General features: G+C 50.1%; 1 protein-coding gene and 1 long non-coding RNA gene across 3 annotated transcripts; both read right to left on the bottom strand.

Annotated features, from left to right (window-relative positions):
- Nucleotides 1-732: 732 nt before the first annotated feature.
- FHL5 (four and a half LIM domains 5) lies at nucleotides 733-10,268 on the bottom strand. Of its 2 annotated transcripts, XM_029047621.1 has the most exons (7): nucleotides 10,123-10,268; nucleotides 9,843-10,026; nucleotides 7,290-7,464; nucleotides 6,353-6,522; nucleotides 4,256-4,442; nucleotides 3,284-3,441; nucleotides 733-1,380 (listed from the first exon to the last, which is right to left on the bottom strand). In XM_029047621.1, exons 2-6 carry the CDS (start codon nucleotides 9,996-9,998, stop codon nucleotides 3,290-3,292), a joined length of 840 nt encoding a protein of 279 aa, XP_028903454.1. In that variant the 5' UTR covers nucleotides 9,999-10,026; nucleotides 10,123-10,268; the 3' UTR covers nucleotides 733-1,380; nucleotides 3,284-3,289. The 2 variants fall into 2 exon arrangements, with proteins under 2 accessions (XP_028903454.1, XP_028903456.1); XM_029047623.1 differs by lacking the exons at nucleotides 7,290-7,464; nucleotides 10,123-10,268 and having other exon boundaries at nucleotides 9,843-9,920.
- An 18-nt stretch (nucleotides 10,269-10,286) lies between these two features.
- LOC120639020 lies at nucleotides 10,287-18,099 on the bottom strand. The gene is made up of 3 exons (XR_005661130.1): nucleotides 17,696-18,099; nucleotides 10,446-10,869; nucleotides 10,287-10,323 (listed from the first exon to the last, which is right to left on the bottom strand). It is a non-coding gene; the product is annotated as an uncharacterized LOC120639020 (long non-coding RNA).
- Nucleotides 18,100-18,677: the final 578 nt, after the last annotated feature.

The raw sequence follows: 18,677 nt of genomic DNA, 5'->3' as shown, positions 1-18,677 counted from the left end.
CCCGGTTTACAGATGAGAAAACTGAGGCTGAGCCAAGTGACTTGCCCGAAGGTAACACGGCAGACAAGGGGTGGAATGGGGATTAGAACCCAGGTCCTCTGACTCCCAGGCCTGTGTCTTTTCAGTGGACCACGCTGATTTAAGAGGCCTTTGCTTCAGCGGGTCTGCAGGATGGAGCCCACTGGACTGTTTGCTCCATCCCAGTGCTGTCCTAACAGTCCCCTGCTGTCTGCATTTGGGGGATTGTATTTCACCCACTGTGTCTCCAAAATCCTTATCCTGCCCGCCAGCTTCCCATTCAGTAGCTGATAGGGAAGCAGGGGCCTGGGCGTCAGAAGGACCTGGGTTCTAATCCGGCCTCAGCCGCTTGTCTGCTGTGTGACCTTGCGCAAGTCATTTTGCTTCTCTTTAATCTCATCTGTAAAACGGGGATGGAGACTGTGAGCCCAATGTGGGACAGGGACTACGTCTGGCCCGATGACCTTGTATCCATGTCAGTGCTTAGAACGGTGCTTGACACGTAGTAAGCGCTCAACCAATACAATTCAAAATTATCTATATACCTTTATGGGGTTTCATGAGCCTCAGGAAGGTCTGTCCCGGACCAATCACCAGCTCTGCTCAGTCTGATGACAGTCTAATAATAATAATAATGACGTCGGTATTTGTTAAGCGCTCACTATGTGCCGAGCACTGTTCTAAGCGCTGGGGTAGACACGGGGGAATCAGGTTGTCCCACGTGGGGCTCGCAGTCTTAATCCCCATTTTACAGATGAGGTCACTGAGGCACAGAGAAGTTAAGTGGATCTAGGGGTCCTGTGTTTGACACGGATTGGCAGATCACAGACGGTACACTGTCTTCAGTTTGCAGGTTGTCCTCTCTAGACCGTAAGCTTGTTGTGGGCAGGAAATGTGTTATATTGTTCTATTGTACTTTCCCAAGCGCTTAGCACAGTGCTCAGTAAGTACAGCTGACAGGTTTGCCCCCCTTCAGTGGCGTTCTTAGTCCGTGCGATTGACGAGGCTCAGGGTGGGTGAGCGCTTTGCCCGGCGGCACACGTTTCTGGGGTGACCCCGCCCATCGCCATGGTCGACCTGGCTCACCGCTGCCGGACGACGTGCTTCCTTTCCTCGGGAAATCAGGGTTCAGGAGAAAGGGGATGGTCGCAGGGGCACAACGTGCTCCCGTTTAAGTCTCCGACCTTCCCCGGAAGCTGGGTCTGGGCCGCGTGAGATCTTGGAGCGAGAACGGGGGGGGTGTGGGCTCTCTGAGGAAAGAAGGAGCACTTACACCCATCCTGGGCTTGGAGTATTTCACGCGGCAGGGAGAAGGTGGAATGGAAGCCTCCCTCGCTCGAACAGTGGGGAGAACGGAGAGAACTGAAAGAGAAAGGGGGGAAAGCGATTTCAGGAAAGCAACGTGGCCTGATGAGAAGAGCACGGGCCTGGGAGTCAGAGGACCGGGATTCTAATCCTAGCTCTGCCCATTATCTGCCTAGTGACCTTGGGCAAGTCACTTCACTTCTCGGCACCTCATCTGTAAAATGGGGATAAAATTCCTCTTTGGCTAACCTCTTAGGCTGTGAGCCTTGTGTGGGATGGGTACTGTGTCTAATCTGATTATCTTGGATCTACTCCGATCAGTCAGTTGTATTTAAGTGAGCACTTTCTGTGTGCAGAGCACTGTACTAAGCGCTTGGGAGAAGACAGTGCGACAGAGTCGGTAGCCACGATCCCTGCCCACAACAGGATTACAGTCTACAGTACTACAGTTGAGTCTTAGGACAGTGCTTGGTAGCTAGAAAATGTTTAATACTATTATCATTATCGTTATGGTTATTATTACCCCTCTCCTGATTCTGTTCTTACCGCTGCTGCTGTAGAAAAACCCACTTTCCTTCTGCATGGCGTAGGGGAGAAAGCACGGGCCTGGGTTACGGGTTCTAATCCTGGCTCTGCCACTTGTCTGCTGCTTGACCTTGGCCAAGTCACTTCCCTTCTCTGGGCCTCAGTGACCTCATCTGTAAAATGGGGATGGAGACCGTGAGCCCCACATGGGACGGGAACGGCGTCCAACCTGATTTGCTTGCCTCCATCCCAGTGCTTAGTACAGTGCCTGGCACAGAGTAAGCGCTTAACAAATACCACAATCATTATTATGAAGCGGCTCCACTGCTGGCTTAGGGCTCGGCCAAGTCCACGGAGGAGGCAACGGGGGCTGGAGACGGAACCGTTCCAGATGGGTTTCCGTCCATGCCGGTCACCCACCTCATAGACTGCGTCTGCTCTGACTCCTGAATCCACAGAGAGAAACGGGGAATTTAAGGAGAAAGGTGCAGTTTTGTCTGCGATGGCCCGATTTAAAAATAATAATAATTATTATGGTACTTGTTAAGCCACTTCCATATTTTTACCAAGAAAACTCGCTGGATCCATTACCAAAACGATTGCAGATGGAAGTAGGGCGTTCTAGAAAAGATGTGTCTTTGGCGTGCGTCGCTACGGGTCAGACGTGACTCGACAGCAAAGGACGACAACTTAAGCGCCTCTTATGTGCCAAGCGCTGTTCTGATGGCTGTAGTAGATACAAATTATTCAGGTTGGACACCGTCCCTGTCTCACACGGGGCGCACGGTCTCAATCCCCATTTTACAGACGAGGTAACTGAGGCACAGAGAAGTGAAGTGACTTGCCCGAAGTCACAGCGGACAAGTGGCGGAGCCGGGATTGGAACCCAGGTCCTTCTGACTCCCAGGTATCTCGACTTCCCGCTGGTCTCCCTCTAGGCTGTAAACTCCTTGTAGACAGGGATCCTGTCTATCAACTCTGTTGGACTGTGCTCTCCCAAGCGTTTGGTACTGTGCTCTGCACACACTAAGTGCTCAGTAAATACCGTTGATGGTATTTGAAGCGGCTTGAAAGTGGGGTAATCCCACAGCAGTTGCCCCTTGCGCTTTTTTTTTATGGTATCTGTTAAGCACAGACTATGTTCTGGGCACTGTGCTAAGCGCTGGGATAGATAAGCTAACATCTTAATCCTCATTTTTCAAGTGAGGAAACTGAGGCCCAGGGAAGCTAAGTGACTTGCCCAGAGTCCCGCATCAGACAAGTGGCAGAGAGGGGACTAGAACCCGGGTCCTTCTGATGCCCAGGCCTGTGCGCTCTCCACTAAGCCGTGCTGCTTCTCTTGCCTCAAGGACCGAGGATTTCCATCCCAGCACCTCCCACCAGGACAGGTCCCGGGTTTAGTTGATGGGAAAGGGGATGGAGCCCCTATACAGACCTCGCACTAAGCTTCCAACCCACAATCCCGGCAGAAGATGCCATCTCGTTGAGTCAGAAAACCTTGGCCAACCAGAGAGACGCCGCATTTCCCGCAGTTGAAGCAGTTTCTGTGCCACTGGCGTTCTTCAAACGACACGAACGTGGCTCCCCCGAAAGCTGGGGAAGGAATGGAGGCGAAAAGGTCAGCAATGCCCGCGGCAAAATGGAGTCGCCTCATGCCCCGCGGCCTGCCTCTGGCCTCTCTTCCTTCAGGCCGCCTGACCCTCTTAGGATTTCCTGTCCTTTGCCTTTTGCCAACCAGGCAAACCAAAACCGGGAGCGGTCCGCCAGTTGGGAAGGATCTCGTTGGAAGGGGAGCAGCCCAAACAATTCTGTGCCTCTCGACCTGCCATCTTGGAACCCACCCTTCGAGGTTCGATCTCGTCTATCTCGCTGCCGACCCCTCGCCCGCCTCCGGCCTCTGGCCTGGATAACCCTCCTTCCTCCAATTTCTCCACCTTCAGAGCTTTATTGAAGCATCTCCTCCAAGAGGCCTTCCCTGATTAAGCCCCCCTTTCCTCTTCTCCCACTCCCTTCCGAGTCGTCCTGACTTGCTCCCTTTGTTCATCCCCCGTCTGGCACTTGATTATACATATCTGTAATTCATTCATCTATATTAATGCCTGTCTCCCCCCTCTTTAGACTGTAAATTTGTTGTGGGCAGGGGACGTGTCTATTGTTTAACTGTCCTCTCCCAAGCGCTTAGTACAGTGCTCTACACTCAGTAAGCGCTCAATAAATATGAAGGAATGAATGAAGTCTTGGTGGTGGAAGAATGTGGATTCTCGGGCTGGTCTCAAACTCCCAGTTACAAATCCCTCACCTTCCGAGGGTCCCCAGCGGAGCGGACCGTGCCAGGGAAACCCACCAGAAGCACCGATTTGAAACCGCGCCGCTCAGAACCTCAGTCGGAGGGGAAAACCAGACTCACCAGTGATGGGTTGGGTACAGGCCGCACACTTTTCGGCAAACAGGTTGCTGAAGCACGCCACGCAGTAGGGGCGTTCGTCCTTGGAAATGAAACGTTGGCCTGAAAGTGGCTTCTTACAGCCGGCACACAGAAAACACTCCCTGTGCCACGGCTGGTCGCGAACATTCACTCCTCCCGTGGTTATCTCCTGACAGAAACCCAGAAGAGGAGGGGAAAGCGTAAAACCGCTGACCGAAGGAGGCCAGCTTCCCCCAGCCCCCTGCTAATGCCTACCTTCCGTCCCCTTCACTCCACAGAAACCTCCCTCTCTTGGTCACCGATGATCTCCGATTCCAACGGCCTCCGCTCCATCCTGATCCTCCTAGACCTCTCGGATGCCTTCGACACTGCGGACCACCCCTTTCTCCTGGAAACGTTATCGGACCTTGGTTTCGCTGATACTGTCCACGCCGGTTCTCCTCCTATCTCTCTGGCTGCTCATTCTCAGTCTATTTCACTGGCTCCTCTGCCTTCCGCCCCTTGCTCAAGGTTCAATTCTGGATCCCCTTCCTTGGAAGACTTATTCACTCCCGTGGTTTCAACTACCAACCCTGTGTGGATGATTCCCAAATCTTCATCTCCAGCCCTGATTTCTCTCCCTCTCTGCAGCCTCACATTTTCTCCTGCTTTCAGGACATCTTTACTTGGATGTCCCACCAACACCTCAAACTTAACATGTCTGAAACAGAACTAATTTTCCCACCTGAACCCTGTCCTCCCTCCATCACTGTAGACAGCACCACCAACCTCCCTGTTTCACAAGCCCAAAACCTTGGTCTTATCCATGCCTCGGCTCTCTCATTCACTCTGTCACCAAATCCCGTCAGTTCCACCTTCACGATATCGCTAAAATCTGTCCTTTCCTTACCCCAGTGCTTAGTACAGTGCCTGACACATAGTAAGTGCTTAACGAATACCTCTTTAAAAAACAAAAAGACAGCACACATTCTTTCCGACACTGATTCATGAAAACGACCATTTCTGGCATATACAAGAAATGTCTCCTCACTTCTCCACACTAAATTAATGCAGCCAGGCATCTGACTTGCCCCTTAGAACTATCATCATTTCCGTTAGCCCTGAAAAAATTTCTTTCAGAAATCACCAATATCTGCCAGAGAAAGTTTGGGGTTTTTTCTGAGCGCAATTTTTTTTTTTGAACTAACCTTTCTTTATATCTTGCCTAGACAGCAAATGAGAAGCACGATGTGTGAAAAAACAATTTGCAATCACTTCCCCAAATCCAAACGAGATTGAGGTGCTTGGGGGCAGCCACAGCAAACTGCAGGGCTTCTTTGATTTGTTTTGGACGATATCAGAGTGAGAAGAGTATGACAGTGAGAAAATGTTCAGTTAGAGCCAATGAACACTCGTTGTGAAGGCTAAATGAAAGTGCCTGGAGAGAAATTTTAGGCTTTAACAGTAAAGATGTGATATTTGGTCTTTACTAGTTGCCGGGCACTGTCCTCAGCGCTGGGGTAGATTAATCCATGGTATTTACTGCGCACCACAATACAGTCAAATCAGACACTGTCTCTGTCCCATTGGGGGCTCACGGTGTATGGATGAGGGAGAACTGTATTTAACCCTCCTTTTACAGATGAGGACATTGAGGAACGGAGAAATAATAATTTTGGTATTTGTTAAGTGCTTATTATTCACTGTTCTAAGTGCAGGGGTGGAAAAAGCAAAGCAGTATCTGTCCCACATGGGGCTCACACCCCCATTTTACAATTGAGGTAACTGACGTACAGAGAAGGGAAGTGCCACGCCCAAGATCACTCAACGGACAGGTGGAGGAGCTGGGATTAGAACCCAGATCCCTCTGACTCCCAGACCCTTGCTTTACTCACTAGGCCACGGTGCTTCTACTTGAGCCCAGAGTCACCCAGCGGGCCCATGGCGAAGCTTTTCGGTCCTGAGCTCTTTCCGCTAGGACGTGTTGCGGATGAACTGTGTCCCGCCTCTGGACAAACTCATTAGGACCCCACCCGCTCCCTATCCCAGCCCCTCATCCTGCAGAAATCCAGTTCCCCTCCGATCACTTCGGTAATTTACCTTTTTGCAAGAAACGCAGAGGTGAGCGAACAGCTTCTGGAAACAAGGCACACAGTAATTGCCGTTCTCTTTGGAAATTAAAGGCTCGGTTCCAATCGGCTTTTGGCAACGTTGGCACACGAAGCAGGTCTCGTGCCAGAATTTCCCCTTGAATTCCATCTTGCGAGAACCTGAGAAAATTCGGAATCCGTTACCTCAAGTCCAACAGAGCTAAAGGAACTGCCCAAGGTCCCAGAGCAGACGAGTGGCGGAGCTGGGATTAGAACTCAGGTCCTATGACTCCCGGGCCTGCGCTCTATCTATTAAGCCACGCTGTTTCTCTTGTACTTTACGGTACAGTGCTCTGCACACAGTCAGTGCTCAGTAAATCGCACCGACGATGATGATGGCAGGCTGGAGGCAATGGAAGGCTTTAATTCACATCTCTGATCGTCCAATACGCTCCCTGAAAGAGGGACTCTGTGCACCTCTCTTCTCCGGGAATGGTCTGAGCAGTCCTCGGGCTTAGCCGAAGACCTCGCCCTCTCGGCCCCTTGGAATTCCTCCCCGACCTCCGTCGGAAGCAACGCCCCCTTCACCGCGGCTCAGAGACTGTAAGCTCGTCTCGGGACCGGGAGCTCGTTGTGGGCAGGGAATGTGTCTGTTATTCTACTGGACTCTCCCAAGCGCTCGGTACAGTGCTCTGCACACAGCGAGCCCTCCGTAAACACGACCGAACGGCACTTACGTACGTATCTATAATCTACTTATTGATACTGGCGTCCGCCTCGCCGCCTAGACCGTCAACTCGCTGTGGGCAGGGAATGTGCCTGATTACAGTTGGGCCGGACACGCTCCCTGCCCACGGCGAGCTGCCGGTCGAAAGGGGGAGCGACCAGCCGGGCCCTCCCATTTCACGGAGAAGAAAGGGAGCGGTCTCCTTGAGGGAAGGGCTTACCGGGCATGATGGTGCGCCCGCACTGGGAGCACTTGGAAGAGTGCTCGCTGGCGTGACACTCGGTGCACAGCAGCCGTTCATCCTTGGCAGCAAAGGGCTTCTCCACCAGAGAGCGGCCGCACTTGGCACAGTTGAAGCACCCCTCGTGCCAGTGGAGGCCTTTGTAGGCCAGATCCTAGGAGACGGCCAAGTCAGAGCGACGACTCGCCAGGCCCGCCCTTTCCGAGAACACACCGGTCGGTCGCGGGGACCGGCTCACGGCTCAAGGGAAAGGAGTCCGGGAAACTCTCAGAGGCCGGGCGGGATCAAGTCATTCGGGCCTGAGCCGCCTCCTTCAGTCTCCCTCATTCGCGCGCTCTCTTTCTCTGATGGGGTCTACTACTGTGCTCTTCCGAGCGCTTAGTAGAGTGCTCTACACACGATAAGCGCTCAATAAATACCATTGACTGACTGGGGATTAACATACCCAGGATGGAGATTTGAATGTGCCCTGCGTAGAGAGTTTACGCACGTGTTTGACAGACAGAAAGTGTTAGAGAGTTTGAGAAAGAGGGAGGAGAGATGGGGGAAGTGAGGAGGGAGACGGGGAGGGAAATAGAGAGACGGAGAGATAAAGACAGAGGGAGAGATTGTGCGTGCAGGGGTGACTTTGTGCAGGGCCAGGGAGTCAGGGGGGCATTAGAAATGCTGAGGTGAGGAAGAAGGGCGATAACCAGCGTGGCTTCGTGGAAAGAGCAGGGGCTTGGGAGTCAGGGGTCATGGGTTCTGATCCCTGCTCCGTCACATATTAGCTTTGTGACTTTGGGCAAGCCACTTCACTCCTCTGTGCCTCACTGACCTCATCTGGAGAATGAGGATGAAGACTGTGAGCCCCACGTGGGACGACCTGATTACCCTGTATTTACCTCAGCGTTTAGAACAGTGCTTGGCACATAGTAAGCGCTTAACAAATACCATCATCATCATTAACCTTAGTCCTTGAGGACTGGGACTGTGTCAATTCCCTCTACTGCAATCCCCCAGCAGCGTTCCACACAGGGTCAGCGTCCCCTCGATACCATCGACGTTGGTCACGGCGCTCCCTTTCCGTGGCCCAGAACTCCCCCGCTCTCCCTCCAGCAAAACAAGGGAAATCTCTCTTGCCCCCTTGGTCTGGCCTGGGGAGGAAGGTGGTCCCAGCTACCAGAAGCTCAACTGGAAAAGTCTGAGGCAGCTGGAGTTGCAGAAAGAGACTATAAGCTCTAGGCCGCAATAATAATAGACGGCTAATAATAACTGTGGTATTTATGTGTTTACTATGGGCCAGGCCCTGTGCTAAGCAAATGGGGTTGGACACAGTCCCTGTCCCAGGTGGGGCTCACAGTCTCAATCTCCATTTTACAGATGAGGCTCGGAGAAGTGAAGTGACTTGCACAAGGCCACGCGGAAGACAAGTGGCAGAGCCGGGATCAGAACACTCCAGCGCTTAGCGCAGTGCTCTGTACATAGTAAGTGCTCAGAAAATCTGATTGACTGAATGAATGAGATGTCCCCATTCAAACACAGAGTTTTGACCCTTGGCTGGCAAATATTTCTTGTCCCTTCACATAATACACACCCGCCCTCCAACCCCAAACTCTGAGTAGGGGGAGCCAATCACTTATTCACAGAAAACCAGGCTAATTCCACCTCCCACCTATCCCCAGTTTCCATCGGGGCCAACCCTCCTCTAAGGATTCTGACTAAGGTTTCCATCTGGCCGTTACACTATCCTTCCTCCGATGACGCGATTTAGTCAAAACCGACTCCTTTTAAGGCTCCTTATTGACAAAATCAGGGAGTGTGAATCAAAACCCCAAAATAAGCGCCGTGTCTCCCGAACTGTTGAAATCGGCTTCCACCTCGCTTGTGATGGGAATGATTTAGGGGCCTTGGGACGTCAGAGATCGCCGGCCATTTCTAAGTTGGGTCGATTTGAAATTTTACGATTTTATCTTGTGAGTAGAGAGGCCAGAAGAAACTCCCTAGGGGAGTAGCAGTTTAGTTTAGAAGATTCTGCTTCCCACAGAGGATTCAAGTCCTCCTAATCCGCTTTATTACTGCATCAGCCTCCTGTCTCTCCCCACTCCAGTCCCTACTTCACTCTGATGCCGGGATCATTTTTCTCCAGAAACGTTCAGTCCACTTCTCCCCACTCCTCAGGAACCTCCAGCGGTTGCCCGTCCACCTCCACACCAAGCGGAAACTTCTAACGGTTGGCTTTAAAGCACTCAATCAGCTCGCCCCCTCCTACCTTACCTCGCTGATTTCCTACTACAGCCCAGATCGCGGATCTTTCTCCTCTAAAACCAACATACTCCCTGTGCCTTCCTCCCATCTCTCACCACCCACAGCTTTCCCACATCCTCCCCTTAGCCTGGAACTCCCTCTCCCTCCAAACTGGCCAAACCACCACCCTCCCCACCTCTAAAGCCTTACTAAGGTCACACTGAACTGTCCCAGATGCTTAGTACAGTGCTCTGCACACAAGAAGGGCTCAATAAAAACCAGCCTCCGGGCCCGGAGGGGACTGACCTTGGAGCTGCATTCGATGGCTTTGTGGCATTCCTCACAGAAGTTGGAAAAAAGACCGTCGTAACACGGGATGCAATAGGCAGCGTCGTCTTTTAAGGCGAACTTCTTGCCGAGGAGAGATTCCGTGCAGTGATGGCAATCAAAGCGATCGCTCATCGTGGTGTCCGATCTGCTCGGGGATGAACTGACATAAAGATAGGCATTAAGCATGTGCAATTGAAAAGAAAACGAATCGCTACTCCACAAATAATGATAATTATGCTATTTGTTAAGCACTTACTATGTGTGAGGCACTGTATTAATCTCAAAACAGTAGGATAAGGAGGCTTCTGTGGAAACTTGAGGGTGTTAGGCAGAAGAGCAGTGTCACCTAGTGGAAAGAGACCGGGTGTGGAAGGTCCTGGGTTCTAATCCTGCTCCGTCACTTGTCTGCTGTGAGACCTTGGGCGAGTCACTTCGCTTCCGTTCCTCAGGTCCTCCTCTGCAAAATGGAGATTAAAACAGTGAGCCCTAAATGGGCACGGATTGTGTTCACCCTGATGGCTTGTATCTACCCCAGAGCTCAGTACAGTGCCTGGCACATAGTAAGCGCTTAACACATACCATTAAGAAAAACAAAAACGATGACATGACTGCTGTTGAAGTTCACTGACGAGCGTACGTGGGACTGAAAAGGCCAATGAGGAATCCACAGCCCCGGCCACATCGCGTTTTTGTGCTTGATGTTTGCAGTGCCTGGTGCTGTTTTCTCTTTGGCCTCCTTGTCTTTCTTTTCAGACAGAGATTTTGCTCAAAGAGAGCCACTCCATCCTCGATAGTCGTGAGCCTCGCCGATCCATCCTCGGCCCCCGACTCCCAGGTTTCAGCTGAGATGCAGCTGGGTCTGAGGCTTTGTTTGACCGTGTCTTTAAAACTTTTCCTCTGCCTTCTTCACTTCCAGTTTCCCAATTTCAGCTCTCCTGAAGGCAGCTGTTTGGGTAATGGAGGTTAGCCAAAAGCCTCGCCGCGTCTAGAGAAGCAGCATGGCCTAATGGATAATAATAATAATAATGTTGGTGTTTGTTAAGCGCTTACTACGTGCCGAGCACTGTTCTAAGCGCTGGGGTAGACACAGGGGAATCAGGTCGTCCCACGTGGGGCTCACAGTCTTAATCCCCATATTACAGATGAGGGAACTGAGGCACAGAGAAGTTAAGTGACTTGCCCACAGTCACACAGCCGACAAGTGGCAGAGCTGGGATTCGAACTCATGAGCCCTGACTCCAAAGCCCGTGCTCTTTCCACTGAGCCACGCTGGATAGAGCACGGGCCTAGGAGTCAGAAGGACACGGGTTCTAATCCCCGTTGGGCAACTTGTTGGCTGTGTGACTTTGGGCAAGTCACTTCACTTCCTGGGCCTCAGTTCCCTCATCTTTAAAATGGGGATTAATGCTGTGAGCCCCAAGCGGAACATGGAATGGGTCCAACCTGGTTGGCTTGTATCTACCCCAGCATTTAGAAATGTGCCTGGCATGTGGTCAGCGCTTAACAAATAGCAACAACATCATCATCATTTCAAACCTGGTGGCATCAGTCAGTCCACCACAGCGGGTGAAGAGCTGATAAAGGGGCTAAACAATCCCCGGGAGGATCAACCCTGACTCAGAAGCCTTTGCTTCGGCCCACCTTAGGGAGCAGGTTCCCGTTCCTCTTGCCAACGACCCCTTCCTCCTCCTGAAGAGGGGATCAGGCTCCCGTGGAGCTCCGGGAAGCCGGCCGTGAAACCCAAGCGAGTCGAAAGAGGCCCGTTTGGCCCAAAACGATCTTTTTTTTTTTTTTGTCACCAACGTTTCAGTCTAGGGAATGGAATTACAAAACCGCAGCTGGGAGAGCAGCCTAATTAGAAACAGGAAACAAAGGCTCCTTAAGCACTGATGCGGCGGCAGAATAGAAGTAACTTGAGGCTTGAAGAAAAGCTTCCCCTTGCAATAGGGAGAGTCAGAGAGTTGCGGCTCCAGAGTCCAGCCCCGATAAGCCTGAGTGGAAGCACAGTGGTCTAGGCCTTGGCATTACCCCCTTTTCATCCAACTGTTCTCTCTGAGCTGTTTAGTTTCTAGGACTATCTGATGGTCTCCTAATCACCTTGTTTAAAGGAACAAGAGTCACTTCAGTGATTAGAGTCCCTAGGAGTAGTAGAATTCCGAGAGATGGAACGTGACGGGCCTTTGGGCCTGGACTTCATTTTGTCCGGCCAAGCCGCCATTTCCTCAAGGTGGCCAACGTCAAGTATCCTCCCTCTCCTTTGTTTTGTCCTATCTAGATAACTCTCCATCCAGTTATCAGGAAGTTTGGTTTGTCAAGGTCTTGAGACAGGAACGAGTCAGATTTATCAATAGGGTTTGTCCACCAGATCCTTACGATGGAGAGAACCAGGCAAGGCCTAATAATTACTCCAAGTAGAATTTACTGCTGTTTACATTAAGGAATACACATTGTGTTGTGCTCTTAGTAGTTGTAGTAGAATATAACAATAATAATGATAATTGTGGCATTTACTAAGCACTCCTCACTATGTGGCAGGCCCCGGACTAATGTCATGGGTCTACTCCGGGCTCCCTCACTTGTCTGCTGGGTGATCTTGGGCAAGTCACTTCAATTCTCTGTGCCTCAGTTACCTCATCTGTAAAAACGGGATTCATGACCGTGAGCCCCTTATGGGACTGGGTCCAACCCAATTTGCTTGTATCCACCCCAGCGCTTAAAACCGTGTCTGGCACATAGTAAGCGCTTAACACATGCCGTAATTACTAAGTGCCGGGGTAGACACAAGATGATCAGGTTGGATACAGTCCCTGTGTCACATAGGGCTCCCGGTCTCAATCCCCATTTTACAGATGAGGTAACGGAGGCAAAGAGAAGTTAAATGACTTGCCCAAGGTCACACAGCACACAAATGGTAGAGCCAGGATTAGAACCCAGGTCCTTCTGACTCCCAGGCCCGGACTCTATCCACTTGGCCACGCTGCTTCTCTAGGCCTCTTGAATCACGTGCGAAGCTAGGATGTTGAACCAACTGTATCTATAAAGAGGCCGAATTGCATGAGGTAGAGCTGGCTTGACTGGCAGAAGAAATTCTGCCCTTCAACCACCCCTTCCTACCAGTGCAAGAAGAAGTGCTGGAAGTAAGAAACTTGTCTCTGACATACTCTGTGGAACGCAAACCAGAAGCCCTGAAGTTTTCTTCCACACCAGCCACCCTCGGAATCAAGGAGCCTCCAGAGAGCTCCCGACGCCGAGTCCGGCTCTAGAATCCAACCACTTTGGGTTCGGGGACTGTCCAGAGAGCTCCAGTGCCCACGACGATGTGGGGGGAGATCTCTAAATTCTTTACTCCGAGCAAAAGACGGCGCTATGCATTTTGGGTGGGACTCGATCCCTCGGAAAGAGGAAAAATACAGGCCGGAACATTCCCAACCCAAACCATCTGCCATCTGTAAAGAACAAGGAGTCCCTCGTTTGATTCATTTACCAGAAAATGTCATTCTCCAGCTGACGCAAATGTCCTCAAAAGGTTGCCGAAGACTTGGAAGGAGGAGGCCTGGCTCTTAACCTCTCTTGAGATCTTTAAAAATACCCGTCCGCATTCCTGCACACACTGATTCGTGGGACCTTTGGGGCCGCCGCTCTCAAGGCTCTCGTTTTGAGGAGAAAAGACAGAACTCAGGAAAGGAGAAAGTACAATCCAAACTAACGGAGGTGTCCGCATTCCATTTTACAGCATCATCGCCGGAGCCAGGATCCGCCCCAAGCGCCGATGTGGAAGATTCAAGATGGTGGATCCACGACCTGGCCTGTCAGGGAATGCTGTTTTCATTCCATTTCCCCTCAAGGCCGGGCAGGAGCGCTTAACTTAGAACCAACGAAGAATGTCCCGCTGATCTGGCCCAGGCAGTGGAAAAATCCCCAAGGATCCGGAGCCCCTGTGTAGTCTAACTCTAATTCCAAATAGGGCAGGAAACTCAATTCTGCCCCTGGGACCAGAATGAGGTTGCCCCTAATTTCTGCCCTGGTAGTAAAGGACTCTCTCACCCATCCTCGCTGGAGCAAAGTAAACTCCAACCAACAAGCCAATCATCAGCCTAAAAACATTATATTGTACTCTCCCAAGTGCTTAGTACAGTGCTCTGCACACAGTAAGCACTCAATAAGCAGCGTGGCTCAGTGGAAAGAGCCAGGGCTTCGGAGTCAGAGCTCATGGGTTGGACTCCCGGCTCTGCCACTTGTCAGCTGTGTGACTGTGGGCGAGTCACTTCACTTCTCTGTGCCTCAGTTCCCTCATCTGTAAAATGGGGATTAACTGTGAGCCTCACCTGGGACGACCCGATGACCCTGTATCTACCCCAGCGCGTAGAACAGTGCTCTGTCCATAGTAAGCGCTTAACAAATACCAACATTATTATTATTAATATGATCGATGGGTATTCTTCAAATAGGAAAGTCAATTATGTATACAGACCCACACACACGACCGACCATACGTCCCGGTTTTGTTGGGCCGTTCTCAGATTGTGTCTCAGGATCCCACAGGCTGGAGACAATTCCTCAAAATATTCCACGTTCTCACTTCCAAAATTGCCACACCACTGAAGCACTGGGGTAATCGGCCCTCAACCCCTACCTTCCCCCAGTGCTTCAGCGGTGTGGCAGTTAAGTATTTGAGATCTTATTGTTTCCTCCTGTCATTTAGTTTAGGGCCTGTTTCCCCCCTTAGATAGCAGGGGCCACATATACCGATTATATCGCTCTTCCGAGGGTTTAGTAAAACAGTTTATGCCCAGTGAGTGTTCAATGAATACTATTGATTGATTTATTGAAAGGAGGGAGAAGAGATTGGGTTTTCCCAACCTACAGGCAGCTAGATTAGCTCAACAGGAGACTGGGTCTCGCTGCTTAAGAGAAGCAGTGTAGCCTAGTGGATAGAGCACAGGTCTGGGAGTCAGAAGGACCTGGATTCGAATGCCGGCTCCGCCACTTTTCTGCTGTGTGATCTGAGGCGAGTCACTTCCCTTCTCGGTGCCTCAGTTACCTCACGTGGGTCATGGGCTGCGTCCAACCCGATTAGCATTAGGACTTAGAACTGCACATAGGAAGCGCTTAAGAAGTATCATTAAAAAAAAAAAAAGAAGCCCACGTCTTCTACATCCACTGTAAATTCCTCTCTCGGCTGTTCGCCAACAAAACCAACATGAACTCAAGGCAAATAATCAAATAAGCACCATACCGCTGAACTGGAATTTTGCTTCTTGTCCCTGGAGACATTTTACAGTCTGCATTTGGTCGGAAGCGACAGGCCCTGCTTATAACCGGGTCACTACTCCACGGTCTCCCGGGAGGGTCTGATCAACATTCCCATGATTCGGGCATTCCGCTCGGTTAACTTATCCTCCAGACCCGGAAAGTAGCCAGGGGAGGAAGGGGTTACGTTCAGCGTGGTCAGGAATCTAGGTATCGCTGTTGGTGGTCTATGGGAAAAGGAGCGAAGTATATTCCTCTTTTCTCTCTTCCGCTCCCGCCCCATCGCTGACGGAGAAAAGCAAGTTTGGACTCGAAAAGACTCCAACCTTTTCCCGCAGAGCCGTCAAACGTATCTACTGAGCGCTTACTGTGGGCAGAGCACTGTACTGAGCGCTTGGGAGAGTAAAACAGAACAATATAACAGACACATCCCCTGCCCACAACAAACTTATGAGTTTAAGCGGTGTTCAAGGATCAGTCTCATTTAAAAAGCACTTACTGGATGTACTAAGCACTGGGAAATGTATCGTATAAGGGACCGGGATTGGGTCCAACGTGATTAACCTGTGCCTACCTCAGCACTCAAAACGGTGCTTGACACATAGTAAATGCTTAACAGATATCACAATAATAATAATAATAACCTGAATCAGATTTTTTCCAAATAGAATATTCGAAGTTTATTCTATCAACTTCCCAAAACCAAAGCAGATTGAACTCAAGATGAGAGGTTAAGTGATAAAACCCTTTGGCTACAGATTCAGGTGGGTTAGCTATTCATTACAACAGCAATAAAATGGGGAATAAACAAGGAAAGAAAACAGATACCTCTGGTTTCCTTCTCGCCTGAGAGACTGAATGCAGCTTCAGGTACACCCTAAACAGTATCCACTAGACTATAAGTTCACTGTGGGCAGGAATGTGTCTGTTTATTGTGATAAAGTACTCTCCCAAGCGCTTAGTACAGAGCTCTGCACACAATAAGCGTTCAATAAATATTGACTATCAAATATGTTGGAAACCATTTTGAATGACACTCTCTTGGCATATTTCCTTATTCTCCACAAGTGAGCAAATACCAAAACATTTCTAGACCATTTCTCCCGCTAAAGAATATTAGCTCGTTGTGGGCAGGGACCATGTCTACCTGAGCTGTTGTGTTATATTTTCCCAAGCCCTCAATAAATACAATCCATCGATTACTTAAACTCTGTGAAACAATCATATGGGGCAACTTCCCAGTAATTCATGATTTTTTTCAAGGACTGACCTTTTGAAAACTTTTAGAATGAACAACAAAAAGCGTAACTGAATATAGCAGAGGAGAGTTTAATCAAAACTCACAGGATTTATCTTTTCACAAATCTTTTCTCACCACTGCTGGTAAGATTTCATGGCTCAAAGCAGGATGACAGTAGGGAGTCTGCGTAGGAAATGGGATCATCTGCATCTAACATAAGTGAGATTCAGGAGAGCCAACCACTATATAGGATTACTGCTGCTGGAAAAAAAAAAAGACTTTTTTTCGACAAACTCTAACTCCTTTTCATTTGAAGCTGATAGACAATGAAACTACTTGTAAGGTCATTCGTTGTTATTGACTCCTCAATGATTAACTTATACGTTCAAATAAATAAGTTTCTCCAAGCACTTGGATACTCTTAGGAATCCTGTTTTAAACACTCACAGAACAAAAAGAGTCCCCCCTCAAGACCGTAAGCTCGTGGAAAGCGGGGACGTGTCTGCCAACTCATATTGAGCTCTCCCCTTAGTACAGTGCCCTGCCCATAATAAACTCTCAATAAATACCTTTGATGATGATGAACGAACCCGGAGAGGGAGACAGATATTCTTTTAACACCGCTACTTTCTGACCTCAATACTAAATTCCAATCAATCAAGGTTATTTATTGAGGACTTATTATGTGCAGAACACTAAACTACGCACATGGGAGAGTACAATACAATAAAGTTGGCAGACATGGTGCCTGCCCACGAGGAGCTTTCTGTCTAGAGACAGATATTAAAATAAATTAAGGACAGGTAGGTAAGTGCTGTGAGGCTGCGGTGAATAAAATCAGTCGTATCTGAGTGGTTACTAGGTGCAGAGCACTGTACTCAACTCGTGGGAAAGTACATATCCAGTGCTTAAATTCCAAAAGACAACCTTTAACCAAGATGGCTTACGACCCTTATTCCTGGGCCAGGAAAGGGAATCGGGAATCTCAGAAAGGATAAGCGATGAGAAGGAGCACAACTTAGTGGATAGAGCACGGGCCCGAGAGTCAGAGGTCCTGTGTTCCGATCCCGCTCCGCCAACTCTGTGACTTCGGGGAAGTCACTTCACTTCTCCGCGCCTCCGTTCCCTCGTCCACAAAACGGGGATTCAAACCCCGTTCCTCTTCCTATTTAGACGGTGAGCCCCACGCGGGACCTGATCATCTTGTATCTACTCCCACCGCTTAGTACAGTGCCTGACGCATATCAAGCGTTTAACCAACACGATCACCATTATAAGTTATGGTTTTCACACACGGAGACGGTTCCAATCAAGGAAAAGAAGTTCCAACAAGACTCACGCGGTCTCCAGGTCCTCGCCACTGCCACTTGCCCGATGACCAACCGAGAAACCCAGGTTCAGACACGCCCGGTCCGGCCTTAGCTCTGTCCAGGGAGAAACTCGAGGGTCCGTTTGCTTCCCCTACACCTCGTGACGACTCTTTCTCTGCTGAATAACCATTCCTTGTCCAATTTTAGCTGCGAAGTGTAGACACCAGTGCCCCGTGGGACGTCCTTAAAGGGAAATAGTCTGGAACGGCCTCTTCAGGAGACCTGGCTTGGAACCAGAAAGCTCATTAATGTTTTTTAAAAAGAGAAGACACGTTTCTCGAAATGTTCCGTGGGCTACGATGAGGCGCGGCGTGGCTTAGCGGATAGAGCCCGGGCTTGGGAGTCACAGGGACCTGCGTTCTAATCCAGGCTCCGCCACTTGTCTGCTGTGTGACCTTGGGCAAGTCACTTCACTGCTCCGTGCCTCAGCGACCTCATCTGTCAAATGGAGATTATGACTGTGAGCCTCGTGTGGGACCTGGACCGTGTTCAACCTGATTGCCTCGTATCTACCCCAGCGCTTAGAAAGGTGTCTGACACACAGCAAATCGCTTAACAAATATAAAAAAAAGAAAAATGCAGTCTTCTGCACTGCTGTCTTGGACGGCGCTTATGAGCTCTCCGACTTCAAAGCCCTACTAAGCTCACATCTCCTCCAGGAAGCCTTCCCTGATGAATTTGTCCTCTCCGCACCCTATTTCCCTTCCCGATACTACATCTCTGCAGTTGTCACCCCCTAAGCAGTCAGGGAACTCACCCTTCCCCTCCTCTTCTGGCAAAGCGTAGTGGATAGAGCGCGGGCTCGGGAGTCAGAAGGTCAAGCGTTTTAATCCCGGCTCTGCCGCTCGTCTTTTCTGTGTGACCTTGGGCAAGTCTCTTTGCTTCTCTGGGCCTCAGTTACTTCATCTGTAAAATGGGGATTGAGACCCAGAGCCGTACGTGGGACAGGGA

Source organism: Ornithorhynchus anatinus, chromosome 19 (assembly GCF_004115215.2).
Source record: "Ornithorhynchus anatinus isolate Pmale09 chromosome 19, mOrnAna1.pri.v4, whole genome shotgun sequence".
Taxonomy (NCBI): domain Eukaryota; kingdom Metazoa; phylum Chordata; class Mammalia; order Monotremata; family Ornithorhynchidae; genus Ornithorhynchus; species Ornithorhynchus anatinus.
The sequence above is the reverse complement of the archived record's forward strand: the minus strand, read 5'-3'. Positions and strand labels throughout refer to the sequence as shown.

Bases quoted from the DNA above. Each gene is read 5' to 3' on its own strand.
- FHL5 (XM_029047621.1), bottom strand. From the start codon at position 9,998: ATGAGCGATCGCTTTGATTGCCATCACTGCACGGAATCTCTCCTCGGC. The intron at 6,523-7,289 runs GTAAGCCCTTCC...GAATTTTCTCAG, and splicing joins CGGGCGCACCATCATGCCCG to GTTCTCGCAAGATGGAATTC. The intron at 3,442-4,255 runs GTGAGTCTGGTT...TTCCTTCCCCAG, and splicing joins CTGTACCCAACCCATCACTG to CTTTCGGGGGAGCCACGTTC.